The 27,895-nt window shown below is 41.0% G+C and overlaps 1 protein-coding gene across 8 annotated transcripts; it reads right to left on the bottom strand.

Moving 5' to 3' along the window:
* Window positions 1-305: 305 nt before the first annotated feature.
* Window positions 306-27,895, bottom strand: CYP27C1 (cytochrome P450 family 27 subfamily C member 1). Of its 8 annotated transcripts, none has more exons than XM_079134152.1 (10): window positions 27,549-27,895; window positions 18,472-18,662; window positions 15,256-15,455; window positions 12,601-12,810; window positions 11,154-11,317; window positions 7,738-7,904; window positions 6,927-7,040; window positions 5,823-5,966; window positions 5,218-5,421; window positions 306-3,566 (listed from the first exon to the last, which is right to left on the bottom strand). In XM_079134152.1, exons 1-9 carry the CDS (start codon window positions 27,810-27,812, stop codon window positions 5,223-5,225), a joined length of 1,653 nt encoding a protein of 550 aa, XP_078990278.1. In that variant the 5' UTR covers window positions 27,813-27,895; the 3' UTR covers window positions 306-3,566; window positions 5,218-5,222. The 8 variants fall into 8 exon arrangements, with proteins under 8 accessions (XP_078990278.1, XP_078990277.1, XP_078990282.1 ...); XM_079134151.1 differs by having other exon boundaries at window positions 5,888-5,966; XM_079134156.1 differs by having other exon boundaries at window positions 5,888-5,966; window positions 18,472-18,589; window positions 27,549-27,670.

Here is a 27,895-nt window from a genome sequence, read left to right as displayed (position 1 = left end):
CCCTGACACGTCTGATTGTCCTCTGCCCGGAGTGCTGGGAGCAGGCGGTCAGCCGGCCCTACCTATCCTGTTCTGACCTTGTTGGGGAGTGTCCCCTTCCTTTGTCACTGGTCGAGAAGAGCAAGGGGGCTTAAGACCCCGACAAGACCCTGTCTAAAAAAACATATATATAAAGGGCTGGGGATGTAGCTCAGTGGGTAAGCACCCTTGTGTTCAATCTCCAGTACAAAAATGAAAATAGTTTGGAAATCAGAATCTCAAGTTTATATATCCTTTATATATTTTTTCACATGAAAATGTATATTTTATGTACTTTTTTCAAAAGCTCTAATTATTTGCCTATTACTTTTCTCAAAAGAACAGACCTCTTAAATAACATATTAATTATTTCAACATTACCATATCAACTTTGCTGACCAAATTAAATTTGTATAGGTGTTCCACATCTGGGATGATGGAACAAAATGGGTTACATAGACTTGTCTGTTGCCTGTCCCCCACCATCCTGATGGGTGTGCCTCCCTTGGCCATGAAACAGACTACAGCAAGTCATGGTGAGCATTTCCATGCTCTGGTCCCAGTCTTGCACCTCTGTCCTGTGCCTCACTGATGACCCATGGCCAGTAACTAAGCCCTTTCTTTAACCAGCACATTTTTAAAGTGGAATTTGCCCCTAAGCAAGGCATGCCCTCTGCAAGCCCCACCACACCCTATCATCTCACACCTAGTGGTCTGACCCACTTAAGTGGTTCACAGGTCCTTGTCCTGACCCTCCCTTTCCTTACTTCTTTCTCTGGATTTGTCCTCTGCTTTGCCTTCTCAGCTGCAGAGGCTAACTAAGCCCTGGCAGGTCACCCAACCCTAGCACAGTACTTGTGTTTTAGAGCATTGAAACAGTCATTCCTAACAACTATTCAAAGGTAGAGCTTCCTGCAGAACCTAATTGACAATCAGGTTTGTTGATTTGCAAACAATAGTGAAAAAAATGAACCATGAGATTATTGATCAATCAAGGCTTTTGTTTCTGCAGACAATTTGATTATGGAAATGTTCACGCCTATGCAAAGTACAGAGAATAACATCATGAACCCTCGTGTACCCATCACCAGCTCCGACAACTAGCAACATTTGCCCCATTTGGTTCGTTCTTCCTCCCTGGGCCTCCACACCTTCCCACACACACATCATCCATGCCCACAGCAAGCTAGGTTATTTTTAAGCAAATTCAACATGCTATAACATTTCATCCATAAACATTTGCATCTTTAAAGATAGTTCCAAGAGATAAGATCAGTTTTTTTTAAAACACAGCTTCCATTATCAAAACCCAAAATGACAATAATTCCTTAATATCATCAAATACAAACAGTGTTCAGATTTCCCAATTCACCCCCCTCCCTTCTCTCTCCATGGATTTGTTTGGTTCTTTTTTTTTTTTTTTTATAATTCTTTTGTTTAAATCTCTTTATAAGTTGTTTACTTGAATCTGATTCAAGCTAACACCAGTATTGCTCTTGGTTGATAAATCTCATAAATTTCTTTTTCTCTAACAGTTCTCCCTTTATTTCTTTCTTTCTTTTTTTTTTTTCTTAACACTTGTTGAAAAACCCAAGTTTTTACAGCTCACCTACCCCCCACATCCTATCTCAGCACCACAGCCCATGAGGAAGGGTTGGTTTTTTTCTCTTCATGGGTTTGGGGTCAACTGAGCCATGGCTGCTGCTGCTGCCCAGTATCAAAAAAAGAGGATCTTACCTCTTATCACTAGCCCAGGGAAAGATCCAGATTCAAAGCTGGAAGTACAGTTTCTAGTGAATGCCTATCACTTTCCCATCATCCTAAAGTCAAAGAATCTTTAAGTCAAACCATCGTAAATCAGGAACTGTCTCTATTCTGGATTTCGTTGGTTGCATTCCTTATAGTTTTGTCATGTCCCTCTCTACCCTGTATACACATAAACTGGTAGTAGATTTAGAGATTTATCCAATTCAGTTTCAATTTCTTTGGCTAGAATGCTTCATGAGGTACCCTGACACCAGAGGCTCCTAATGTCTGTTTTCGTCTATTTTTATACTTTGATTTTGGTGGAGGATGGACTTCACCCTCTGACCTGCACTTCACCATTCACTCTTCTTAACTCCAGGTAGGGCTATGCTTCCTTAGAAGGTCGCACTGTGTGCACAGCCAATAAGAGGTCACTTCGAGTTGATTAGTAATTCTCAATACCTTTTAAATTTCAGTCTTAAACAGAATATAATTTCATCTCATCTATAAAAGTCAATATATATGCTGCTACCTTAAAGTAATTCCACACTTGGCTGATTTTAGGACATGATTTCATATTTAACTGTATATATTTTTACAGCATTTATGTTTAAGCTAGTCTATCATCGCACAGAGATTTCGACATTATCATATGCCTTATAAAAATAGCATATGAAAGGATATTATTTCCATTTTGTTGAAGAGTTATTTTGTAGAATGGAGGAAAAATGTATGGTATATATTAGATAAATTTTTGATAAAGATTATGTAACAAGAATCATGGAATTGGGAATAGGACATTTCAGGCATGAAGGCAAGGAGAGAACATTATAAAATCACATATTTTTTCCCCTTTAGCACCAGGAAATAGCATGAAAGGCAACAGAACTTAGCATAACAAATATTCCTGAGAGCCAAGGCTTCCCATTAGAGCTTCAAATAAGCACCAACAGCTGGATCTCATTTCCAGTATGAATATTTAAAATGACATACATACGAACACGCTATTATATACTTATTTTTCCTTGAAATAAAAATATTCTAATGTTACACTGGTTCCCATGATGACTGATTTATTTCTCTCAACTTAGGTGTTATAGTTTGGATCTGGAATGTTCAAATGTCCCCCAAAGGCCCATGTGTTAAAGTCTTGGTCCCTAGCTTGGTGCTATCTGGAGTGGGTAAACCTTTAAGAGGTGGGGGCCTGGTGAGAGGTCCTTAGGTCATTGGGAGAACACCCTCAAAGAGGATTGTAGGACACCAATCTCTTCATCTTTCATGTTCCAGCCATGAAGTGAACGGTTGGCTGGGCCACACACTCCTGCCATGATGTGCTGTCCTCCCCTACTAAAAGTCTAAAAGCAAAAGATCTATCTGATGATGAACTGAAATCTCCATCATGGTGAGCCAAAAATCAACCTTTTCTCTTTTGAAGTTTATGTATCTCAGTTATTTGTTACAGTAACAGAAAGCTGAGTAACACATCAGGCAACAAAATTTTACATTGTCATAGTCTCATTACATTCCTTAGCATGATTTCCAAGTCTTCAACAGCCTGGAAGGCCAACTGATCAGAAGACAGCCTCTAGAGTCCCTCCTCCACTGCTGCGATCAGCAATACATGCACACCCAGTGCATGCTGGCAAGCTGGCTCTGCTCCATCAGCCCAGGTTCCAAACCCAGGCTTACTTTCTGTTAACAAAACGCACATGGATGGGCTCCGCTGGCGTCAGAAGCCCGTGGGTTTTTGCATGAACGGCTTTAGTCCAAGAAGATATTTTGATCTCAAAATGCTGAAGCAACTAAGAAGAAAAAGAAGGATTCAACATTGGGACAGGGCTGGGGTGTAACTCAGTAGTATAGCACTTGCCTAGTATGTGTGAGGCCTAGGTTCCATCCCAAACACCATACACACACACACACGCATGCATGCACACACATGTGTACACACACACACACTTAATACATTGGGATAGCAGCAAATTCTCAATGCTCCTTAAATGCTTTTACTCCTCCTATTGTGGCAACAGGTTTTGGGAGGTAAGGCAATGAGAAGATGCCTGTTCAACATGGAGGCCAGTGACATGCTGGCCTTTTGGAAATAGTATTACATCCTGTACAAGAGCTTGCATGTCCACTGAGCAACTATAGAGTAATAAGGAGGTACATGCAGAACGCTCTCATGACTTAGGTTTTATTCTCCATTTCAAAATCCTAACTGCATTCTTTCCATTTTAGATTTACATAAAGGAGGTATGGAAAGATCAAAGAGAATTAACAAAGTGAAATTCCAGGTTTCCCGCTGGATCACAATTTGCAGCTGCATCAGTTACAACATAGCAGCAGGGAGAGCTGTTGGCAGGCAGGAGATCATCCAACAGACGCTGAGTGTTGATGGCCTGAATTTAAACATTCCTGATGTGTTCCTTTCATTTTATTGCTCATGCCTACCATTCAAAAGTAGAACTAGGGCTGGGGAGATAGCTCAGTTGGTAGAGTGCTTGCCTTGCAAGCACAGGGCCCTGGGTTCAATCCCCAGCACCACAAAAAAAAAAAAAAAAAAAAGTAGAACCAACCCTGTTTCCTATGGTGAAACTGGAAAGTGCCTGAGTGATGGGTTTTAAAGGACTCCAAAGCAATAATCTGCCCCACCAGTTGGCAAAGCCACCCTAGGGCTTAGGGAATGAAAGACGACTTGCTCTAAAGACTTATGTCAAATACAGATTCCTAATAGGGATGAGGGACCTGGCTCCACCCATTCAGACAATGCAGGTGGCAGATGAGTTGTTGACACTACATGTCAGGCTGTCCTCACCCTATCCTGCCTCTTTCTCTAGCCTTGTGTCCCAGGAAAAGATGAGAAAGGCCCACTGATAGGTTCTCAGGGTAAGTTGCAGATCCAGGACAGAGTCAAGCAGGGATCAGGGTCAGGACTTCAATAAGGACATTCATTCTTTTGTCATCATTAAAGAAATGAGCAGAATGGTGTGTCTTTGGGCAGCTCCATATGTATCAGCATCCACATGGTCTTTTCTAAACATCTAACCTCTGACCTCTCACTCTGACCTTGCACATTTGCTCCTCATGTGATGAGGTTTGAGGACCACTCATTTGCCAGTGACCATTGGTCTCTCTTGAGAACTCTCCATGACTATTGAGCTCTGGGTCCCTGGAGCCCCCCAATGACATACACATACCACCCAGGCTTTCAGGCCTCAGCAGCTTCACCTTCTGCCAAAACAGAATCCCAAGGAGGAAATAAATAGGCAGTGGCTGTGGGGCCGAAATAGTTCCTGCCCAGGTGGTGGTTATATGAGGGATTTCATACAAATCCCTTGATTTTTTTTAAGTTTTCAAAACTGAGTCCTCTTTTTTAACCTGAAAGTCTTGACCCAGTCCAGCCCAAGAAGAGAGACCACATCCAATGGCCAGAGTTTGCCTTCCATGCCTCACCTGGATCATGACCAGGTGAATCTCCAGTTCTGCAATTCTTCGCCCAATGCAGCTGCGAACCCCATAACCAAAGGGGATGGACCCAAAATTGTCAACTCTGTCCAGGCTTCCTTTTCGCAGCCAGCGCTCCGGCCTAAACTCCTTGGCCCGAGGGAAGTTCTCGTCCTCATAGGAGGTGGCATAGTGGCAGAGGGCCAGCTGGGTCTAAAAGAATGAAAAAGAGGATCACCTGAAGGCAGAGCAGAGGCCAGCAGAGCCCTAGCCAGACCATCCCTTCAGAAATGCCCCTGGCCTGGGGGAGCCACATAAGGTCCACGCAGACCCAAGTGGATCATGCTCTTCCTTCACTTCATACTTCCTGGCCTACCCCCATGTCAACGTGGCCTCTGAGAAAGCTCGTTCCAGTCCATGGGAAACTGGCAGAGCAGAGCTGCTGCTTTTACAGGGCAGAGCCTGGGGGCTAGAGGGAGTGGCCCTGTGTGATACAGATTCATCTGCTTTGCTTTTGAGGAGTAAGTTTCCAGAGCAGTCAGACCACACAAGTCATCTCCTTACTGCTAAAGCCCTGTCTTCATAAGCACAAGCATAAGAAAAGGGACAAAGACCTCCTGAATGTAGAAGCAGATTTCCAATGCAACCCCCACACCTCTGCCATGGCCACCAAACTCACGCCTTTGGGAATCAGATACCCGCCAATAACCAGGTCTTCTTGGGTGACCCGGCCATTCCCTGGTAGCACCGGAAACAGCCTGGAAAGGAGCCAATGGGAACAGGAATGGAACAGTGACTCTTAAACTATTTTATTAAACATTTAGGAATCTGAATATATTGCCACTTCCATTAACAATTCTAAAAACCAGCCCATGTGGTAGCTTACACCTGTAATCCCAGCAACTGGGGAGGGCTGAAGATCCCAAGTTCAAGTCCTCAACAATTTAGCAAGACCCTCTCTCAAAATAAAATTAAAAAGAGGACTGGGGATATAGCTCACGAATAAAGCACTCCTGAGTTCAATCCCCAATACCAAAAAAAAAAAAAAAAAAAAAAAAAAAATCTAAATTGTAACAGTACAGTTTCAACTACACCTTTGTTGCCCCTAAGAAGGCTTCTAGATTAAGTATTCTGGGGACTAGGAAAAGGTTTCAAGGTCAAAAAAGTTTGCAAAACACAAAGAAAATCTTTGAACATGCTCTTATGTTCTCCAGGGAAAAAAAATTCCAAGTTTCTGAAATTTTACATGTACAAGGATCACTATATCAAAGAATGGTTCATAGGACTTAGAATCCTAAGTATAGCTTAGGAAATGATACTTCAGTTCTCAAATTGTCCTGGACAGAGACTCCTAAAAAAAAATTGGATTTTTTTTTTTTTTTTTTTAAGGTTCTGGGGAACTCAGGGTCTTGCACTTGCTAAACACACATTTTTCCACTGAGCTGTACCCCGTCCCAGTCCATTTACTTTTTTCTTTTTTAAAAGATTAGTCAGCATGCTTAGATTAAGGATTCAGTGCAAATTAAAGTGTTGTTATCAAATCAGGTTTGGAAGAATTCTTTCACGTTTACTATAGAAAATAATCTTTGTTCTTTATCATAGCATTTCCCCATAGAGGATGCTGGTTAAGGGGCACTGCAGAGGGGGAAGGAATTTCACTGATCAGGAATGCCCACCTCCCCGCAAAACCATCCCCCTCCACCTAACACAACCCGTACATCTCCAGCTCCAGTTTTTCCAGTGTCACTGAAGCCCTGTTCCAGGAGCAAATCAGCCTCACTAAATGGCTTCTCCAACTCACACTAGGGTGTTCACAGAAGAACCACAGGATTCTGTGAACAGGTTTGGTAATTAGCCAAACAACCCAGTGTATTTTCCTGAAAAATCAATCTTGTTCTGCTTTCTCTTCAGAGGAACAGATTCAAAAGTATCGATCCAAGAGTGTTTCCATTGGAAACACTGAATGGGCCGATTGTATAAAGCAGGAAAAGCATTCAGTGGCTGCTTCAAAGATCTTTATGAAGGACAATGGATATTCGTAAAACAGTAACTCTTCTCTTAATCAGACAAGAGGAAAGATAGATAGTTACAAACATCCTTTTCCTACCCACTTCAGTGCATGAGGGTAGACAGACTGAGGATTTGCTGAGACAAAGAATCAGGAGAAGAATGAACAGGGAAAGGTCACCAGGCACCAAGTTTCAGGGGAGTAAGAGAAGTAAGTTCTGGCATTCTAGTGCACAGCTAGAGAACTACACTTCACAATATCGTATTGCATGTTTCAAAACAGCTGAAAGCGTGGATTGTAAATGGTCTCACCACACAGAAATGATCAATGTTTGAGGTGATAGAAATGCTAATTACCTCGATTTGATCATTCCACAATGTATGCTCATGTTGAAACATCACATTACACCCCATAAAGATATGCAACTATTATTTGTCAATTAAAATAAAAACTTTAAAAAAAAAAATCAGAGATCATAAAGGAGATAATTTGTTGACTTGACTTTTACCCCTGACTTGTACCTCAGGGTTTCCTTCAGAAGAGCTCTGACCAGTGGGACTTTGGGAACATCTGCTGCAGTTGGAACATGCCTTTCCCCCAAATTCTTGACTATCTCCTGGTACACCATCTGCTGCACTTCTGGGTGCCTTGCCAGGAGATACACTGCCCAGGATAAAGTGAAGGATGTCTAATAAGAGAAACCAGCAGACACAGGCATGTCATGAGTTTTACACAGCAGTAAGTGTCAGAAGTGATGTCCCTTTGGAATAAGGGTAGAAGGAAAACCATATTCATAAAATCCTATCTTTGCACTTGAGGTCTTACCCAAACAAAGATTCTTCTCCTTATTTCATGGCAGAAAAATCAAACAACTATTTTTGGAACATCAATTCTATGACTCTAGTGCCCTTTTTTGTTTGTTCATTTGGACCAAGGGATTGAATCCAGGGGTGCTTAACCACTGAGCCATATCCCCAGCCCTTTTTGTATTTTATTTAGAGACAGGGTCTCACTGAGTTGCTTAGCACCTCACTAAGTTTCTGAGGATGGCTTTGAACTCGAATCCTCCTCCCTCAGACTCCCAGTTCTCTGGGATTACAGGCATGCACTATTGTACCCAGCTTTGTCTTGCTTTTTAATGTGGTACTGGGAATTGAATCCAGGGCTTCTCATCAGCCAGGCAAGCACTCTACCACTGAACTACACCCCCCAGCTCTGCAGTATCATTTTTTAATGTCACTTCTTGGTCTAATTACACTTCCAGTTATTTAGAATAATTCTATTTTATTATACTAAGTCCCAAGAGTTCCACTAAAATCAATACCACTATCTATGTGACTGTACTTCACTTGCTTGTAAGGAAATTCCACAGTCTAAATGCCTTTTCTTTAAATATAATTTAATTATACCATATGAATATCATTTCCCCTACAAATCAATTGGCTGTTTCATTCTGATATTGAACACCTCTTGGTCATAGTATATTATTCAATAGCTACCCTAATGGATTCTACTCACTAGGATCTCATTTAAATGAGAGCTCTATAAACATTTATTACATGCTTACAGAAAGCAGGCTGTCCCATAATCTACAACATATAGTATAATGTTCAGGCTTTTCCTTATAAATAAGAAGGAAATTATTTAGATGCTTTCTATTAAGAAAACAAAAAATTATATTAGAATCATATCCTTAGGGGAAAATGAAATATGGCATACAATGAAACACTATTCAGTGATTTAAAAAAAAAAAAGTGAATTACTGTTAAATGCCACCACATGGGTGAATCTTAAAATCACTTATCTGAATGAAGGAAGCCAGATGCAGTGTAATATGTATTATATGATTTCACTGACATAAACTTTAGAAAAAACATTTATGGTAGTAGTTTCACAAACACTTGCTGTAAACAATCTGTATCAAATTTATACAGTTTAAATGGATGCAGTATATTATACACAAATCACACCGCACTAAAGTTGATTCTTTAAAAAATGCATTTGAGGGCTGGGGAGATAGCTCAGCTGGTAGAGTGCTTGCCTTGCAAGCACAAGGCCCTGAGTTCGATCCCCAGTAACACACACACACACACACACACACAAAAAAAAAAATTAAAAAATGCATTTGAAATTTTAAGAATCCTTCCTGGCTTCCACTCCAGGAAGTAGAAATGGACCCAGTCCCATCTCATCTCCACCTCATTGTGATACTCTAAATTACCACCAGGGGGCAAGAGTTACAAGTTTCCAGAAGAAATTTACATTGTTTTTCACTTTTACATATTTAAGTGACATTATCATAAAAATGATATAGTCTAGCCAGGCATGGTGATGCACATCTGTAATCCCAGCAATTTAAGAGGCTGAGGCAGGAGGATTGCAAGTTCCAGGCCAGCTTCAGCAACTTAGCAAGGTCCTAATAAACTCAGTGAGACCATGTCTCAAAATAAAAAATAAAAAGGGCTGGGGATGTGGCTCAGTGGTAAAACGCCACTGGATTAAATCTCCAGTACCAAAAAAAAAGATATAGTCAACCTCGGTTTGGGGGGTTCTTTTTCCTCCTTTTAAAATGGAGCTCTGTGCCTTAATCAAGGTCAGGAAACACTTGCATAAAGGAAAAGCATGATGTGACAAGCTCAATTGCTGAGGTTTCTGCTTGTTCAAAGCAGGCAGTGACCCCTGCCTTAGTAGATACTGCTAGACAAGAAGGGTGCTCAGTTAGTGCTTTGGAAACCGCAGGGCATGGGGCAATCTTAATTCTTACTTTCCACACCATCCAGCACAGAGCTTCCCTACTTTTCTGCTAAAAATTTCATTCAGCTGACTTGTCTTCCACCAAAAAGTACAGCCTGTTGCTTTTTTTTGTTTTGTTTTGTTTTTTCCTGTTTCACCACTTCCTTTCAGCAAATTTATACATGTATACGCACATAGACAGGGAGTGGGTGGTGCCACAGTGCCACAGTGCCACAGTGTCTTACTAATGGGAACAGAGCATACACACTCATTTGCATCTTCGTTTCTGGTAACAGCATGTAGGATCGCCTCTAAGTCCACTGGCAGTGCTGTTTCAGGCTGATAATGAGCCCTTCTTGGTCAGGATTCTATTCTCTAGGCTCTCATTTCATATTGATATGTTTACACACATGCGTGCACACAGACACATATTTACAAGCCAAACTGTTTAAGGTTTCTTTCTTTACACTCTCAAGGATTGTGGTTTTAAAGTTAACCTGGCTTTATAAAATGAATTCCATGGCTTGGCAAATTTTAAAGGGTAAATAATAAGGTGTTTAATGTCTGTGCCCTCTTCATGTCTGATATTATGAAACAGTGAACAAAATGTTCACAAACGGGGAATGATTTTTAAACTTGAACACTTACTGCTATTTTACATGTGTGATAATGGAATTATGGTTATGCTGTTCACATAATTTACTGTGTACCTTGTTTTACATTTTACAGAGAGAAAGCTTTCTCCTGGAGCCCTTCTGCTAGTACAGGTGGCCCTCAGTATCCACAGGGGATTGGTTCCAGGACTCTCCATGGATATCAAAGTCTGCAGATGCTCGCATCATAAAACAATGGTATAGTATTTGCATATAATTTACATACATCCTTCCCTGTACTTTCAACCATCTCTAGGAGATTTATAACACTAATAAAATGTAAATACTAGGCAAATAGTTGTCATACTGTATTATCTAAGAAATGATTATGTTCATGTACATGTTTAGTACAGATGTAATTGTTTTCCTGAATATTTTCAATCTACAGGTGGTTTAATCTACAGGTTTGGAACTTGCAGATATGGAAGGCCAACTATACAAACATGTACAGTGCACTTAAAGTATCTTCCCTACAAGGAAACACTCCACCAGAGCATGAGGAAAGCAGTGCTGTGCTCTATTTATTGAGAAAACAAGTCCCCAGAACTTACCGTATCGACACCGGCCAGCAGCATCTCAGTCATGTTGGCATAGATCTCCTCCAGCGTCAGGGTCTGGCTAAGGAAGAGGTATGTGAGAAGTCCCCCTCTCACCCTTTCACCCGGGTCCATTTGACACTGTATGTCCCTCAACTTGTTGTCAACATGAATTTGACCTGTTGGAAAACAGTATTTCTTTTAAAAGAAGTTTGGGTTGAGAATCATCACTTCAGTCTCGATCCCCTCTTGGTCCTCCCAGTAGTTTAACTAACACAGTTAAGTTTGCATAGCAGATGACGGAGGCTAAAGAAATTGATCTCGTCAGTCTTGGGGCCTCATTCACACATTTGCTTGCGTAAATGAATGAAAAACTAAAAACAATGTAAACATTTCTTCCTTCCTGAAAGTACTCTATATCTGCAAATGTTCTAATCCAATGATCAAGGAATTACTATTATCATGTAGAGTCACAGGAACGCAAATTCTTTTTTCCCACTCTGCTCCAGAAAAAAACAAAATGAACTGAGCAGGGAAAGGCCATGCATTATTAACTGAGATGTCAACACAAAACGACAGCAAGCACATATAATCTACACCACGGAGGTGCATCCGATCATTCATTTGTATATCCAAATGAATGCTGACCTTCAAAAGGCACCAAGGGACACATCTTTTAATATTAGCATTGTTCTAAAACATTGGTCTAAGTGTTTTGGAAATCACTTTTTTCTTTTTGGAAACACCTTTATGGTAAAAATTTTGATGCTGGGCTTGGTGGCACACACCTGAAATGAGATACTTAAGAGGCTGAGGCAAGAGGATCTCAGGTTTGAGGCCAGCCTGAGCAATTTAGCAAGGCCCTTTGCAACTTGGAGAGACCTTGTCTCAAAATAAAAAATATAAAGAACTGGGGATGTAGCTCAGTGGTTAAGCACCACTGGGTCAAGCCTCAATGTTGTCTTTTCAAATTTTTTGAGTTACATAAGAAAGCAAATCTTTATAGTGTCACTTTGAGAATGAATATTCATTTTCCTAGCTTGTTTTCACCAGGTTAAAAAACAAACAAATTTGTCCCTTCCCAAAAAGCTGCAATTGAGAATGTTCAAATAAATGTCCATGGGCCTGAAATTCCTTCAACAGTTTAAGTACTGCCACATTTATTGGACTAAAAATATCGTCTTCCAGCAAGATTTGCATGTGTCACTGCTAGCATGTTTGTTAAAATAAAAATAATTATAAAATGAAAATTAGCTCATGTTACTAATAGTCACATTCCCACGATGTTTTGCTTATTTGAGAAACAAATATGAAAGTTATGAATGCAAATAACACCACGGAGGTGCATCTGATCATCCTCAGCCATAATCACCCACGGCCTGGATACATTAGATATCCAAAAAGCTGCAAGTCCCATCACTCTACATAGGCCACAGGAGCCCTTCCTCCATTCTTCTCTTACTGAATTTGAAGAGTCCATCCCAGGACCTGCAGAATTCTCGCCAGGGCTTTGGGATGAAGGGGCGGAGCCATCTGGGGATGGCGCCTGCGTACATGGAGGTCTTGAACATGCTAAACATGAGCTCCAGGGCTTCAATGTATTCCACTGTCGTCTGAGGGACGTGGTTTTCCAGGCAGCCTAAGCGACTCTCGTAAAGGATGGTGGCCACACCTAGGTGGGGAAGACAGTTTAAAAGTTCTCTTCTTCTAGATCATTTGCCATATCCATATGCAATATGTGGCCATGAAAGTAACTTGCAAAAGCGATCTAAGGGGTCTGGGAGTGTGGTTGAGTGGGAAAGTGCACGGCTTTCCCACTCAACCCAAGGCCCTGGGTTCAGTCCTCAACACCACACACACACACACAAAAAAAAGCATGCTGTAGGAGCCTTTCATGAGTGAGGTGCCGTCCCTCGTATCATCCAATCTCGTCCTGAACTACAGGATGCAGTGCACAGTCAACATTGCTTCGTTTAAATAGCTCCCTGTACAGCCCTGAAACACTTATTAGCAAACCCACCCAAGCCAGGCAATGTGGTGCACTTGTTTATTCCAGTGACTTGGGAAGCTGAGGCAGGAGGATCCGAAACTTGAGCAACTTAGCAAGAGCCTGTCTCAAAATAAAAAAGGATAGGGATGTATCTCAGTAATAAAGCACCCCTGGGTTCAATCTCCAGTGGTAGAGGATGGGTAGAGGGGAAGCCCAACAGAAAAACGAAATGAAAGGACTCCCAGAGTTTACGTAGCTGGACTAAGGTTGCAGAAGACTGGAACTCAGGTCTGAGATGATAAACCTTTCATAAGATCTCCAAGCCTGGCGCTGCTCAGTCCCAGCACATTCTCCTCTCTAGTTTGTCCTAGTTCTCAGGAGAGAGGAACCAAAACCCAACCAGGGACGCTTCTTGCCCCACTGGGCAACTATGGATCAACTTTAGGTCTCCGACCCAATGGGGGTAATTGAAAAGTGGCTCCTCCTGGGGATCCCAGACCCAGAGTAAGAGACCCCATGGATCAGTGAAGAGCGGTATAGTTCACTATGTTTACACTACAGTTCTTTGTTGGTGTCGTTGCTATTTTTAGAAAACATTATTATCATAACTTTAAAGTTAAGATTTAAAGGTACACTCATACATTGCTAGTGGGTGCAACCACTCTGGAAAGCTGTAGGGAGATTCCTGAAAAAACTAGGAATGGAACCACCATTTGACCAGCTGTCCCACTTCTTGACATATATCCAAAAGATTTGAAATCAGCATACTACACAATCAATGTTTATAGAAGCATAAACACAATAGCCAAGCTGTGGAATAAACCTGGTGCCCTTCAACAGATGAATGGATAAAGAAAATGTGGTGCATATACACTGCGGAGTATTACTCAGCCATAAAGAATAATGACATTATGGCATTTGCCTATAAATGGATGGAACTGGAGACTATCATGCTAAGTGAAATAAACCAGTCCCAAAAAGTCAAAGGGAGAATATTTTCTCTGATAAGCAGAAGCTAATCAAAAATTAGGAGGGGGCAATTAAAAAATAAAAGAAAGACCAATGGAATAAATGTAGGGGCTTGAAAGGGAGGGTGGAGGGATGGGATAAGGAAAGAACTGTGGGATGAATCTGACTTAACTTTCCTATGTACATATATGAAAATATCACAGTGAATCTTACCATCGTGTATATCCACAAGACTCTAATTAAAAAAAAAAAAAAGTTAATAGGAAGATCAGAGTAGAAGGAAGGGAACAGAGGGAGGAAAGAAGGAGTGGAAAGGGGAAGTACTGGGGACTGAATTAGAACAAATTATATTCCATGTTTTTATAATTATGTCAAAATAAATCCTATGTTACATATAACTAAAAAGAACCAATTTAAAAGGGAAAAAAAAGACAGATTATATAAAAATATTTTTTAAAGTTTCAAAAAAGAGTTAAATTTGAAGAAATGTAAACACTATTAAAAACAAAAAGATCCAGTTCCACAAACCTAATAGAAGGGTGTTCCAGACATATTTTTAAGTAAAGATAAAAGCAATATGTTTTATATGCTATCATTTATTTTGTAAAAGTAAAAAGAATACTCATGTGTATTTCCTTCTATGTACATAAAATAGATCTTGATGGACACATGAGAAACTGATGGCCCTTAGCTGTAATAAGGAAACAGGAAGAATGTGTTTGATGACTACCTTTTGGTTGTAATAATTGAACTATCCAACAAGATAGAATGAACTATCCAACAAGATAGAATAGTTTGTAATAAAATACATATATGCACACATATATAGTCAACCCTTCATAACCAAGGGTTCCTTTATTTTTAATTATGCTTTAAAAATGTGTAGTAATTAGGAACATGGATTCTTGAGCTAAAAAGACCTGGATTTGAAACAGATTTTAGCCTCTAAGAAAAGGAATTGGGGTATAACCTTGAGCAAGTTCTTTGTGAGGTCTCAGTTTCCCTCTTTTTCAAACAGCAGCGACACACCCGGTTCATGCCAGCTCTGTGGGGATCACGTGTGTGTGCACTGGGCTTACACTGCCTGGGGCTCAGGAAATGCTCAAGGAAAGAAAACTACTTTTTTGGCAATTTTCCCACCTTCCGACTCCACCTCACCTTCCATGGAATATTTGAAGAAAAGGTCATTGACATTAGTCACTGTTTCTCCATCTTCTGCCTGGCTCCTGAGGATGTAGATTTTTTTAATCAAATCAGCAATAACTTGGTTGACTTCTCCAGAGAAAATGGCCACATCTTTTGGCTTCAGAATTCTTTGTCTCAATACACTTCTCATCTTGAGCCACTGTTCACCCTCCCTAGAAGAACAACACGAGTTTTAGATAACCTTACTTACATTGACATTCTGAGAAAGAATTCTCAGAGAACTTCTGAAAAATTTCCCATCCACACAGAATCATAAGAGCTGCCAATCAAAATGAGAATCAACAAGAACTGCCAGTCAAAATTAGATAAACAAGGGATATGGATCAAAATGAGATCAGCAAGAGCTGCCAATCAAAGTGAGATCAACAAGAGCTGCTGGGAAAGAGAGCAGAAATAATTTAATCCCTGTTAGAGCTTAGGTTGCTACCCTGAAACAAACTTTTTTTTTTTTTTTGGTACCAGGGATTGAACTCAGGAACACTTAATCACTGAGCCGTATTCCCAGTTCATTTTTCCTTTTCTTTTGAGACAGACCAGGGTCTCTCTAAATTGCTAAGGGCCTTGCTAAATTGCTGAAACTGGTTTTGAACTTGCGATACTCCTGCCTCAGCCTCCCAAGACACTGGGATTAAAGGCATTGCACCACAGTGACCACAGTGACCTTGAAGCAAACTTTAAGGAAAAATTACCACTGAGAATCATATGTGATATGATTTCCTTTGAAAAACTTATTATGATAATATTATAACAATATTTATAATAATATAATAAAGATATGAAACTGATTACAAGAGAAAAAGTTGTATATACACAAAATCTTTTATATATATATATACACACAAAGTATATGTGTATAGATACATATAAAGTTTGTATATACTAATGTGTATACATATACACAGGGATATATACAGTCAACCCTTCAAAACTGTGGGTTCATTATCCATGGATTCAACTAGTTAATCATCAAAAATATTTTTCTTAAATTCTGATTTGGAGATGATTTAAAGCATACTGAAGGACTGTGTTGGTTATGTGCAAATACTACATCATTTTATATAAAGGAATTAAACATCTGCAGATTTTGGTATCTGTGGGTATCCTTGAACCAATCTTGTAAGGATATCATGGGGTTATTATTGATATTTAAAAAGAAAAAGGGAGCCAGACACAGTAGTGCACACCTGTAATCCTAGCTACTTGAAAGGCTGAGGCAGTAGGATCACACATTCAAAGCCAGCTTCAGCAACTTAATGAGACACTGTCTTAAATTTGAAAAATTAAAAGGGCAAAGGATATAGCTCAGTGGTAAAGCATCCCTGGGTTCCATCCCCAGTACCAACAAAACAATAAAATAAATCTAAAAAGAACACCAAAAAGGGTGACTGCAGCTTTTAACCAGGGGGTTGGGGCTCCTGGATGTACACTGAGGATGACCAGTTCCCAGTCTGGAGTACCATGAAGGCGGGATGCTCAGTACACAGTCTGGAGCAGGTCTGAGGACTGCTGGCTCTGTCTCTCTGATGGTTCCGATGAGACTGAGCTCCACCCACTTGCCCACAGAGCAGCGCCCATCCACACACACCCTCCGTGTTTCCTTCCCATTCCTTCCTTGCTTCCCCACTCCCAAATGAACCACTGCACTCAAAGCCTTGCCTTAGGATCTGTTTTGGGTGACCGTCAGTCTCCTGGGCCAGGCACTCCCCCACCTGTTCTCCCCACCTGTGCTGAAGCCACCAGCACCACTTTGCCCAATCTCAGGATAAAAAGGTATCCAGGTTCCCAAGCATGATCCCGACCCATGGCTGATGGAGCAGGAGTTTTTACATCAGCCTCCCTCTAGTCACTCCCCTCCAGAGATGGACATCAGGAAGAGCTGCTTAAACTATTTCCCAAAGGATAGAAATCAAGGGACCCTGGTGACATCTGATCTGATGCACACACATACACACACACATACACACAAATCACACAAATAAGGAGCGAATATGTGTGTGTGGGTATATACACATACATACATATATATGCAAATATAGACATACGTATTTATACATTTATATATATAGAAAGAGCTACCAACTGAATCTCTAGCCCGCAGGAATTGGGGCCGAGGATTATATGGACACTCTGGTCTCCTCCCTCCTTGGAACTGTGCCAATTATTTCTTCAAAGGTACCAAGGTATCAGAGAACCTCGTTCAAAACTATCAGTCTGGGCTGGGGCTGTAGCTTACTGGTAGAGTGATTCCCTCGCACATGTGAGGCACTGGGTTCAATCCTCAGCACCACATGAAAATAAACAAATAAACGAAGATACTGTGTCCATCTACAACTAAAAAAATTTTTTTTTTTAAATTATCACAGTCTGCTGTGAGACACGAAAATCATCCATGGGTGCTGGAGATTCTTAGTCCCCTACTAGGAGATTTGCCTTTGGGTCTCCTGAATTAGCTGCTTACCCGCTTCTATAGTTTGGGTAAGTGTCCCCTAGAGGCCCACGTATTAAATAAAAGTTTGGTCCCCAGCCTGTGGCACTATTGGGAGATGATGGAAACTTAAGAAGGTAGGACCTATGGGAAGGAAGTTAGGTCATAAGAGGATGTGCCCTTGAGGGGGATATTGGGCCCTGCCCTTTGCCTCTGTCTCCTTCACTTCCCAGCGGCTGTGCGGTGAGCAACTTCCTCCATCACTTGCTTCTCCCATAATGTGCTCCTTCACCACAGACCCAAAAGTAATGGGGCCAACTGACCATGGAATGAAACTTCCAAAAGTATGAGCCAAATTAAATGTTTTCTCTTTTAAAGTTGGTTATCTCAGGTATTTTGTCACAGTGCTAAAAGGTTAACAACCCTCCTTCTGCTGTCCTTCAGTTCCCTCGTTGTCACTGAGTGGACACCCAAAGTGGAAAAGCATTGCTTGAGAAGAGCACTAGCCCATCATTCAGTCCGTGTGGCCCCCACCTTATCCCAGCCATCAAACCTCTTCACAGAGGGAGAGGAGAGCCCCTGCCACTCCTGGTGTTTAGGAGATCATGCAAAGTGGCTATGTGATATTATACCACTGAAACTTCTGTGCTTTTTTTAATAGCTGGGTTTTAGGAAATCAGCAGTTTGGGCATTCCTCCCTGAGCTCCCTCTGACGTTTGGCACAGCCTGTCCTGCATACTCACGCTGAGATGAGCCCGGTGGCTCTCCCTCGTAAATCTCGATACTCCTGCCAGGACTCCATGTTGGCTCTCTGGGGTGCAGCCCCCTCCGCCCGGAGCACCTGAGCCACCATGTCGCAGTCTGCAATAGATACTACAAACTGAGGACCAAAGTGAGACTTGAAGATTTTTCCATATTCCTGTGTGTGCTTCTGCTGCAATACCATGGAGAAATCAAAAAGGAAAAAACACACAAATATGATATACCTTGAACATAAACATTCTTTTGTGTTAGAGAAGCAGAAAATTGGGGCAGAGGGAAGCTATATTCTATGGGACTGAATCAGAGTAGAAACTCTAAATAACCCTGAGGTAAGCATATTGTTACACAATTATATTCATAGAGGTTTGTTTATTCGTTAGTAGTGTGGTTTTAAAAACGTCATACAGCAATAAAAGAGAAATGTCTTCATGGACAGAGATGAATTGAGAAGACAAACATCCTAAGCCAAATGAGCCACTATCTGCCAGCCACTTTCCCTCAGCCCAGCATACAGCAGCCTGCTCTGTGGAGTTAGTCGAAATACAGTGAGCCTCTAAAAATGGCCTCCAGGGGTTCAGGGATGAAGCACAGGCCTAGCATCATGTGCAAGTTCCTAGATTCAATCTCCAACATCAAAGGGAATAAAAACATGAAAAAAAAAAAAAAAAAAAGCTGAAATGGTCTCAACAAAACAATGGAGGGAAAGGCCTCTAGACTGGAAAAGGAGAAGTAAAACCATCCCTGTTCACAAATGATAAGATTCTCCATAAAGAAAATGTTAAAGAATTCATGGGAAAAAAAATAACTCCTGATTCAATTTGGGTAGGTCATATGTCTCTAGAAATTTGTTAACGTCTTCAAGATTTTCTATTTTATTAGAGTATAAATTTTCAAAATAGGTTCTGATTATCATCTGTAAGTAGTGCCCATCGTGATAGTTCCTTTTTCATCATGAAATTTAGTAATTTGAGTTTTCTCTCTCTCTTCATTAGTGTAGCTAAGGATTTATCAATTTTATTGGTGCTTTTGTCAATTTTTTTGGATTGTTCCTTTTGTTTCAATTTCATTGATTTCAGCTATGATTTTTAATTATTTCCCATCTTCTACTGCTTTTGGTGTTGATTTGTTCTTCTTTTTCTACAGCCCTGAGATGTAATATTAGCTTATTTATTTGTTGACTTTCTATTCTTTTAATGAATGAGCTCAGTGCAGTGAACTTTCCTCTTAGCACTGCCTTCATAGTGTCCCAGAGATCTTGATATGTTATATAGCTATTCTCGTTTACCTCTAAGTATTTTTTATTTCATCCCTGATTTCTTCTGCTATCCATTCATCATTCAGTAGTGTATTATTTAGTCTCCAGGTGTTACAGTAGTTTCTATTTTTTATTTTATCATTGATTTCTAATTTCATTCCATTATGATCTGACAGAACGCAGGATATTATCTCTATTTTTTTATTTGCTAAGAGTTGCTTTGTGGCATAAGATATGACCTATTTTAGAGAAGGATCCATATGCTGCTGAGAATAAAGTGTAATCAGTCATTGATGAATGAAATATTCTATATATGTCTCTTAAGTCTAAATTACTAATTGTACTTTTTTAGTTCTGTAGTTCCTTTATTTAGTTTTTCTTTGGAGGATACATCCAGTGGTGAGAGAGATGTGTTAAAGTCACCTAGTATTATTATATTGCAGTCTATTTGCTTCTTGAAATGGAGAAGGGTTTGTTTGAATCAGGACATAGAAAATTTAAGCAGATCAATTTCAAGCAATGAAATTGAAGACATCATCAAAAGTCTACCAATCAAGAAAATCTAAGGATCAGAGTGATTCTCAGCTGAGTTCTACCAGATCTTCAAAGAAGAACTAACATCAATCCTCCTCAAATTATTCCATGAAATAGAAAAGGAGGGAACTTTCCAAACTCATTCTATGAGGTTAGTATCACGCTGATACCAAAACCAGATAAACTCACATCAAGGAAAGAAAACTTCAGACCAATATCCCTAATGAATATAGACGCAAAAATTCTCAATAAAATTCAGGCAAATTGCATACAAAAAAAATAGTGCACCACAATCAAATTGGGTTCATCCCAGAGATGCAAGGTTGGTTCAACATATGAAAATCAATAAACATAATACATCACATCAATAGACTTAAAGACAAGAATCATATGATTATCTCAATAGATGCAGAAAAAGCATTTGACAAAATACAGCATCTCTTCATGTTCAAAATACTAGAAAAAACAGGGACAGTAGGAACATACCTCAACATTGTAAAGGTTATCTATGCTAAGCCCAAGGCCAACATCATTCTAAACAGAGAAAAACTGGAACAAGACAGGGATGCCCTCTTTCACCACTTCTATTCAACATCATCCTTGAAACTCTAGCCAGAGCAATCAGACAGATGAAAGAGATTAAAGGGATATGAATAGGAAAAGAAGAACTCAAACTATCACTATTTGTGGACAACATGATTCTATATTTAGAAGATCCAAAAAATTCCACAAGAAAACTTCTAGAACTCATAAATGAATTCAACAAAGTAGCAGAATATAAAATCAACACTCGTAAATCAAATGCATTTCTATACATAAGTGATGAATCCACTGCAGGAGAAATTAGGAAAACTACCCCATTCACAATAACCTCAAATAAAATAAAATAAAATACTTGGGAATCAATCTAACAAAAAAGTTGGAAGACCTCCACAATGAAAACTACAGAACACTAAAGAAAGAAATGAAAGAAGACCTTAGAATGGGCTGCGGTTGTGGCTCAGTGGTACAGCGCTTGCCTTGCATGTGTGGGGCACTGGGATCCTCAGCACCACATAAATAAATAAAGGTGTTGTGTCCAGCTACAGCTAAAAAAAATTTTTTTAAAGGAGACCTTAGAAGATGAAAAGTTCTCCCTTGTTCTTGAATAGGCAGAATTAATATTATCAAAATGGCCATACTACTAAAAGTGTTATACAGATTCAATGCAATTCCAATTAAAACCCCAAAGACATTTTTCACAGAACTAGAAAAAGCAATCATGAAATTCATTTGGAAAAATAAGAGATCCAGAACAACCAAAGCAATCCGTAGCAAGAAGAGTGAAGCAGGAGGCATCACACTTCAAGAACTTAAACTATACTACAGAGCAATAGTAATAAAAACAGCATGGTATTGGCACCAAAATAGACAGGTAGACCAATGATACAGAACAGAAGACACAGAGACAAACCCATGTAAATACAGTTATCTCATATTAGACAAAGGTGCCAAAAACATACATTGAAGAAGAGATGGCCTATTCAACAAATGGTGCTGAGAAAACTGGAAATCCACATGTAACAAAATAAAGTTAAACTTCTACCCCTCACCCTGCACAAAACTCAACTCAAAGTGGATCAAAGACTTAGGCACTAGAACAGAGACCCTGTGCCTAATAGAAGAAAAGGACCGAATCTTCATCATATCATCTTAGGACCTGACTTCCTTAACAAGATTCCCAAAGCACAAGAAGTAAAATTAAGAATCAATAAATGGGATGGATTCAAACTAAAAAGCTTCTTCTCAGCAGAGGAAACAATCAATAACATGAAGAGAGAGCCTACGGAATGGGAAAAAATCTTTACCACATGCACCTAGGTTAGAATATTAATCTCCATCATCAAAAAGACAAATAACCAAATCAGTAAATGAGCTAAGGAACCGAACAGAAGGATACAATCAACCAACAAATATATGAAAAAAATCATCATCTCTTGCAATTAGAGAAATGCAAATCAAAACTAAGATTTCATCTCACTGTAGTCAGAATGGCAATTACCAAAAATACAAGCAATAATAAGTGTTGGCGAGGATGTGCGGAAAAAGGTACATTCATACATTGCTGGTGGGACTGCAGATTGGTGCAACTACTACAGAAAGCAGTATGGAGACTCCTCAGAAAACTTGGACCATTTGACCCAGTTATCCCACATCTCAGCATATATCCAAAGGACTAAAAACCAGCATGATAATAACAAGGCCACATCAATGTTCATAGCAGCTCAAATCACAATAGCTAAGCTATAAACCAACCTAGATGCCCTTCAACAGATGAATGGATAAAGAAACATGGTACATGTACACAATGGAATATTACTCAGCCATAAAGAAGATTGAAATTATGGCATTTGCTGGTAATCTGATGAAACTGGAGACTATCATGCTAAGTGAAATAAGCTAATCCCAAAAAACCAAAGGCTGAATGTTCTCTCTGATATGTGGATGCTGACTCACAATAGGCAGGATGGGGAGGGGATGGGAATGGGAAAGACATTAGAATGAATTGAACATAACTTTCCCATGTTCATGTATGAATACACAGTGTAACTCCACATCACGTACAACCACAAGAATGGGAAATTATACTCCATGTATGTATGATATGTCAAAATACATTCTACTGTCATGTATAACTACAAAGAACAAATTTTTTTTCTTTTTTTTATTTATTTTAATTAAAAATCATAAATTTACATAGGGCAATATTGTTTGATTCATTCTGTTATTTTTTTCCCTTCCCCCCACCCCTCCCACCCCTCTTTTTCCTCTATACAGTCCTTCCTTCCTCCATTCTTACCACCCTCCTTATCCCTAACTCTAAACCTAACCCTAACCCTAACGCTAACCCCTCATACCCCCCCTTATATGTCCTCATCCGCTTATCAGCGAGATCATTCGTCCTTTAGTTTTTTGAGATTGGCTTATCTCACTTAGCATGATATCAAGAACAAATTTTTAAAAAGGAAAAAATATAACAAATAAGTTCAACAAGTTTGCAGGATAAATGATCAATATACAAAAATCAATAGTATTCCTGTACACTACCAATGAACAATCTGGAAATGAGATTAAGAAAACAATTTCATTTATAATACCATCAAGAAGAAAAATACTTAGGAATGAATTTAACAAAAGTTGTGCAAAACTTGTACTGTGAAAGCTACAAAACACTATTGAAAGAAATTAAAGAAGACCTAAATACATGGCAAGAGATCCCATGTTCATACATTGTAAGACTTAATATTGGTAAAATGGAAATACTCCCCAAGTAATCTATGGATTCAGTACAATCTCTGTCAGAATTCCACTTGGTTTCTTTGTAGAAATTGATAAAATGATTCTGAAATTCCAAAGAAAATGGAAGGGACCCGAATAGCCAAAACAATTCTGAATAAGAACAAGTTGGAAGACTGTTTCCTATCTCAAAACTCACTACAAATCTACAGTCATCTAGGCAGAAAGGTACCAGCAGGACATATATAGATCAGTGGAATAGAATTGGAGTCCAAAAATAAATCAACATCTGTGGTCAACTGACTTTCAACAAGAGTACCAACACCATTCAATGGGAGAAGAACAGTCTCTTAAATGTTGCTGGGACAACTGTATAGCCACAGATAAAGAATGAATTTGTAACCTTATCTCACACATATATAAAATTATCTCACAGTGGATCAAAGACCTAACATTAAAAACCAAAACTATAAAACTCTTAGAAAAAAACAGGGTTTGACTTTGACTGTGGCATGGTATCTTTAAATATGACACCAAAAGCACAAATAACAACAAAAAAATAGATAACTGAAATTCATCAAAATTTAAAACTTTTGTGCTTCAAAGGACACTATCAAGAAAGTTAAAAGACAACCTCCAGAATGGAGAAAATACTTGCAAAGCAGACATCTGATATGGGACTTGCATCTATACATTCTTAAAAGCCTTTTGCAACTCAATAGTACAAAAAGAATAATAGTAACTGAATTAAAAACTGGGCAAAGGATTTGAATGAACACTTCTCCAAAGATATACAAGTGGCTTACAAGCATATGAAAAAAATGCTTAAGATCATTAGTCACAAGAATATGCAAATCAAACATATGAGATTTCACTTCAAATAGGACAACCATAATCAAAAGGACAGACAAAGTGTTAGCAAGGATGTAGAAAAATCAGAACCTCTTATGTTGTAGGGAGGATGTAAAATGTCTGTTGTAGACACTCTGGAAAACAGCTGGCAGCTGGTCAAAAGGTTTAACCCAGCAAAACCACTCTTAAGACAAATATCCAAGAGAAAAGAACATAATACTCAAATGCTCACAGCAGCATTATTCATAGTAAATGGTGGAAACAATTCACACATCTATCAACTGATGAATGGATAAGCAAAATGTAGGTACTGATACCTGCTACAACATGGATAAACATTGAAACCAGTCATAAAAGACCACATACTACACGGTTTCATTTATATGACATGTCCCGAATAATCTATAGAAAAGTAGTTTGCGGTTGCTTAAGTGAGGGGGAGAGCTGGGGTGACAGCTAAAGGATACAATTTCCTTTCTCTCTCTCTCTCTCTCTCTCTCTCTCTCTCTCTCTCTCTCTCTCTCTCTCTCTCTCTCTCTCTCTCTCTCTCCTTTGTAGGAGGGCTCTACTGTGGATTTAACCCAGGAGTATTCTACAACTGAGTTATATCCTCAGCCCTTTTTATTTTTTACTTCCAGACAGGGTCTCACTAAGTTATCCAGGTTGACCTTAAATTTGTGATCCTTCTGCCTGGACCTCCTGAGTAGCTGGAATTACAGGCGTGCACCACCATGCTCTGCCTCACATACAGGAGTTAGAACTTCACCTGTACATGAAGAGTTCTGGAAATGTTCATTGCTATTATTTATTTGTTATTATCAGTTTCACAGCCCTAATCTCATTTGACCTCACAATAACCAGTGGGATGGGTGGAGATTGTTAGTCTCCTTCACAGACAAGGCAACTATAGTCCACAGAGATAAGCGCCCAAGACAGGTGGTTGCAAAGGGCTAGCACCAAAGAAAGATTCTGGTACCCATGGTCTTGCCGCTCTGTCACACCTCAAACAGCATTTGGTGGCCCAGATGATGGCACATGCATTCTCTGCCGCTGAGCTTGGGCCTAACAGCTAACACTGTGGACTTTTTCCTTCTATAAAAGGAAAATTGACTTGTACAGCTGAATGCTAGGATCCCTTGCTGAACTAACATTCTGTAATTACAAGGTGAGTGCAAGTAAACTGGATGGGATGGGTCACAGAATAACGCTCTTCCCCAGAAATGTTGCTTTACTGCAACCTAGAGAGCAGGAAGAAGGGCTTCACTAGAACCAATCTAGAGCCACACTTCAGTGTGGCTAACTGCAGGCTGTAAAGTACTCCCTAGCGGTCCTCAGAGGAACTGCAGGAAGAGAGTTCCTTCAAGCGCCATACCTGAGGATTCTGGTGATGCTCTCTGAAGAGTGAAGAAAAAGGTGAAGCTAGAGAAAGAAGTTCTAGCTGGAAGCACTGAGTGAGGTCCTGCCTGCTGTGTTGTGAGAAAGCACCAAGTGAGTCAGTTTCGTGACTCTGTGCTCTGGCACGTCTGCCCCCCAGGGGGAAGGGTGTGGTGAAGGATGTGTCTGAGCAGTGAGCAAAAAGGTCTGGCGGGGTTCAGGATGGTAGCTGGAGGCTCAGCAGATGAAAGAAAAACATCAGTGGAAACTGAGGCATGTCCTGATTGGGGATTCAGGTTTTAACAGTGGCCAGCTTCTCAAAGAAACTCTGGACTGATGGTGTAAGGTTAAACGCAGATGAAAGTAGAAGTGGATACAAGAAGAATTAAACTTAAAATTTTAGAAATCAGTCTGTATTGAATTTAAAAAAAAAAAAAAAAGTTTTCACCCTATTTGGAAACTATCATCCTAAAATCTGAAGTTCTGAAGTTGGTAGAAAAGAGAAGAAACCCTTCTTGACTCCTAAAATCATGATGGGATGTTAGTACAGTTGATGTGAGGGTTGGAAAGGAGGGAGCCAGTTGTGATTTCTGTAGAATTAAAATTCCTCCTCGTGCTCTGTTGCTTTTTTCTCAGCAAGATTTCTACTCTTCTGACTTTAGGCAGAGCGCCTGCGCCTTCTGGGGCATTGAATGGTTGACGGAACCAAGGAATGAATGAAGCCCAGGTGGGAGGTTGGAGAAGTGCCTTGTAGGACCAACACACAACAAAAGGAAGTGGGTGCCTGTGAGAAGAGGGTGTTTCTGGAGCCCAAAAGGCCCACATCCCAGAAATAACTGGATGTGTTCTGGGATGCAAGCTCCAGAAGGCGAGCAGATGAAGACACATGAGAGAAGGCGACAGCTGCCACCATAAGTTGAAGAGAGGGAAAATTGACGCTTCAAGGTGGAAGGCCACCTCTGGATGGAAGACGCAATTCGAAGTGGGCTTTGGAGGGGCAAGGGTCGGGGTCAAGATGAGAACGTGGGATCCCCACATCGTCCCGCCAAGGGTTACTGGGACAACTGGGAGCTTACCAAGTCCCTGGCCCAACCCTCACGGGTCTACCCCACAGCTACGCAACTCTGAGCCTCTGAATTTCGCTTTTTCCAATTAAAAAAAAAAAAAAAAACTACTAGACCCGAACACAAAGATATCGGCCACGTAGAGACACGCGGGGCTCCCAAGAGCCCTGCGTTACTGGCTGTGCTCTTGGGCCGGGTCCCCGCGCCCACCGCGTGGACACTGCGCTCCGCTCGGGCCTCCCTAGAGCGCGATCCTCAGGACCCCGCAGCTCTGACCACCGCCGGCTGCTCCTTCCCAGCTACCCCTCCCGGAGGTCAAGTCCCTGCCCCGCCCGTAACACCCCCATCCCCAGGAAATCCTCCCAGTTCCCTCGCCGGGCTCCCTCTCGGTCTCCCCTCCGAGGACGCCCCTTCCCGGCGCCTCTTCCACAGCTTTCCTTACCCCGGCCCCCTGCCCGCCGCCACTCACCGTCATCCAGTCCGAGTCCCCTCCCTGGAGTCCTCTCCTAGGAGATCCCTAACCGGCGCCCTGTTCCCGCCACCTCCTCCCAGAGTCGCCTTCCCAGCGCCCCTTTCCGGGGATCCCCTCCCCACCGCTCCTAACCCGACAAACCCTGAGCGAATCCCCTCCCCCGGCTTCGCGTCGGCACGTGGAGGAGCAGCCCCGGGCGGCTCCCCCTCCGGGCACCGCGTGCGCGGCTACCTGGATCTCGTGGATGCGGCTAAAACCGTCCTTGAAGAAAAACTCCACCAGGTTGGCGAGGGTTCGCGGCCCCGGCATGGCTGCGAGACTCCGGGGCCCCTCGGCCCTGTCCCCGGCCCGCGGCGCCCTGGGTCGCCCGGATCCTTTGTCCTGGGCCCGCGCCTCCAACGGGAGCCGAGCGCCCAGAAGCTCCCCCGGCCCGGGTGCCTGGCGGCGAGTGGCTTTCAGGATCCGTGCCAGCAGAGCCATTGCGGTTCTTTGCATTGCTGTGCTTCTTTAAGCAGTTTTTCAGTTTCAGGGGTTGCCTTTTGGGGTTGCTCTTTCCCGGGTTTTAACTTGTTGGAGCA

This window comes from Sciurus vulgaris, assembly GCF_902686455.1.
Source record: "Sciurus vulgaris genome assembly, chromosome: 3".
Taxonomy (NCBI): domain Eukaryota; kingdom Metazoa; phylum Chordata; class Mammalia; order Rodentia; family Sciuridae; genus Sciurus; species Sciurus vulgaris.
The sequence above is the reverse complement of the archived record's forward strand: the minus strand, read 5'-3'. Positions and strand labels throughout refer to the sequence as shown.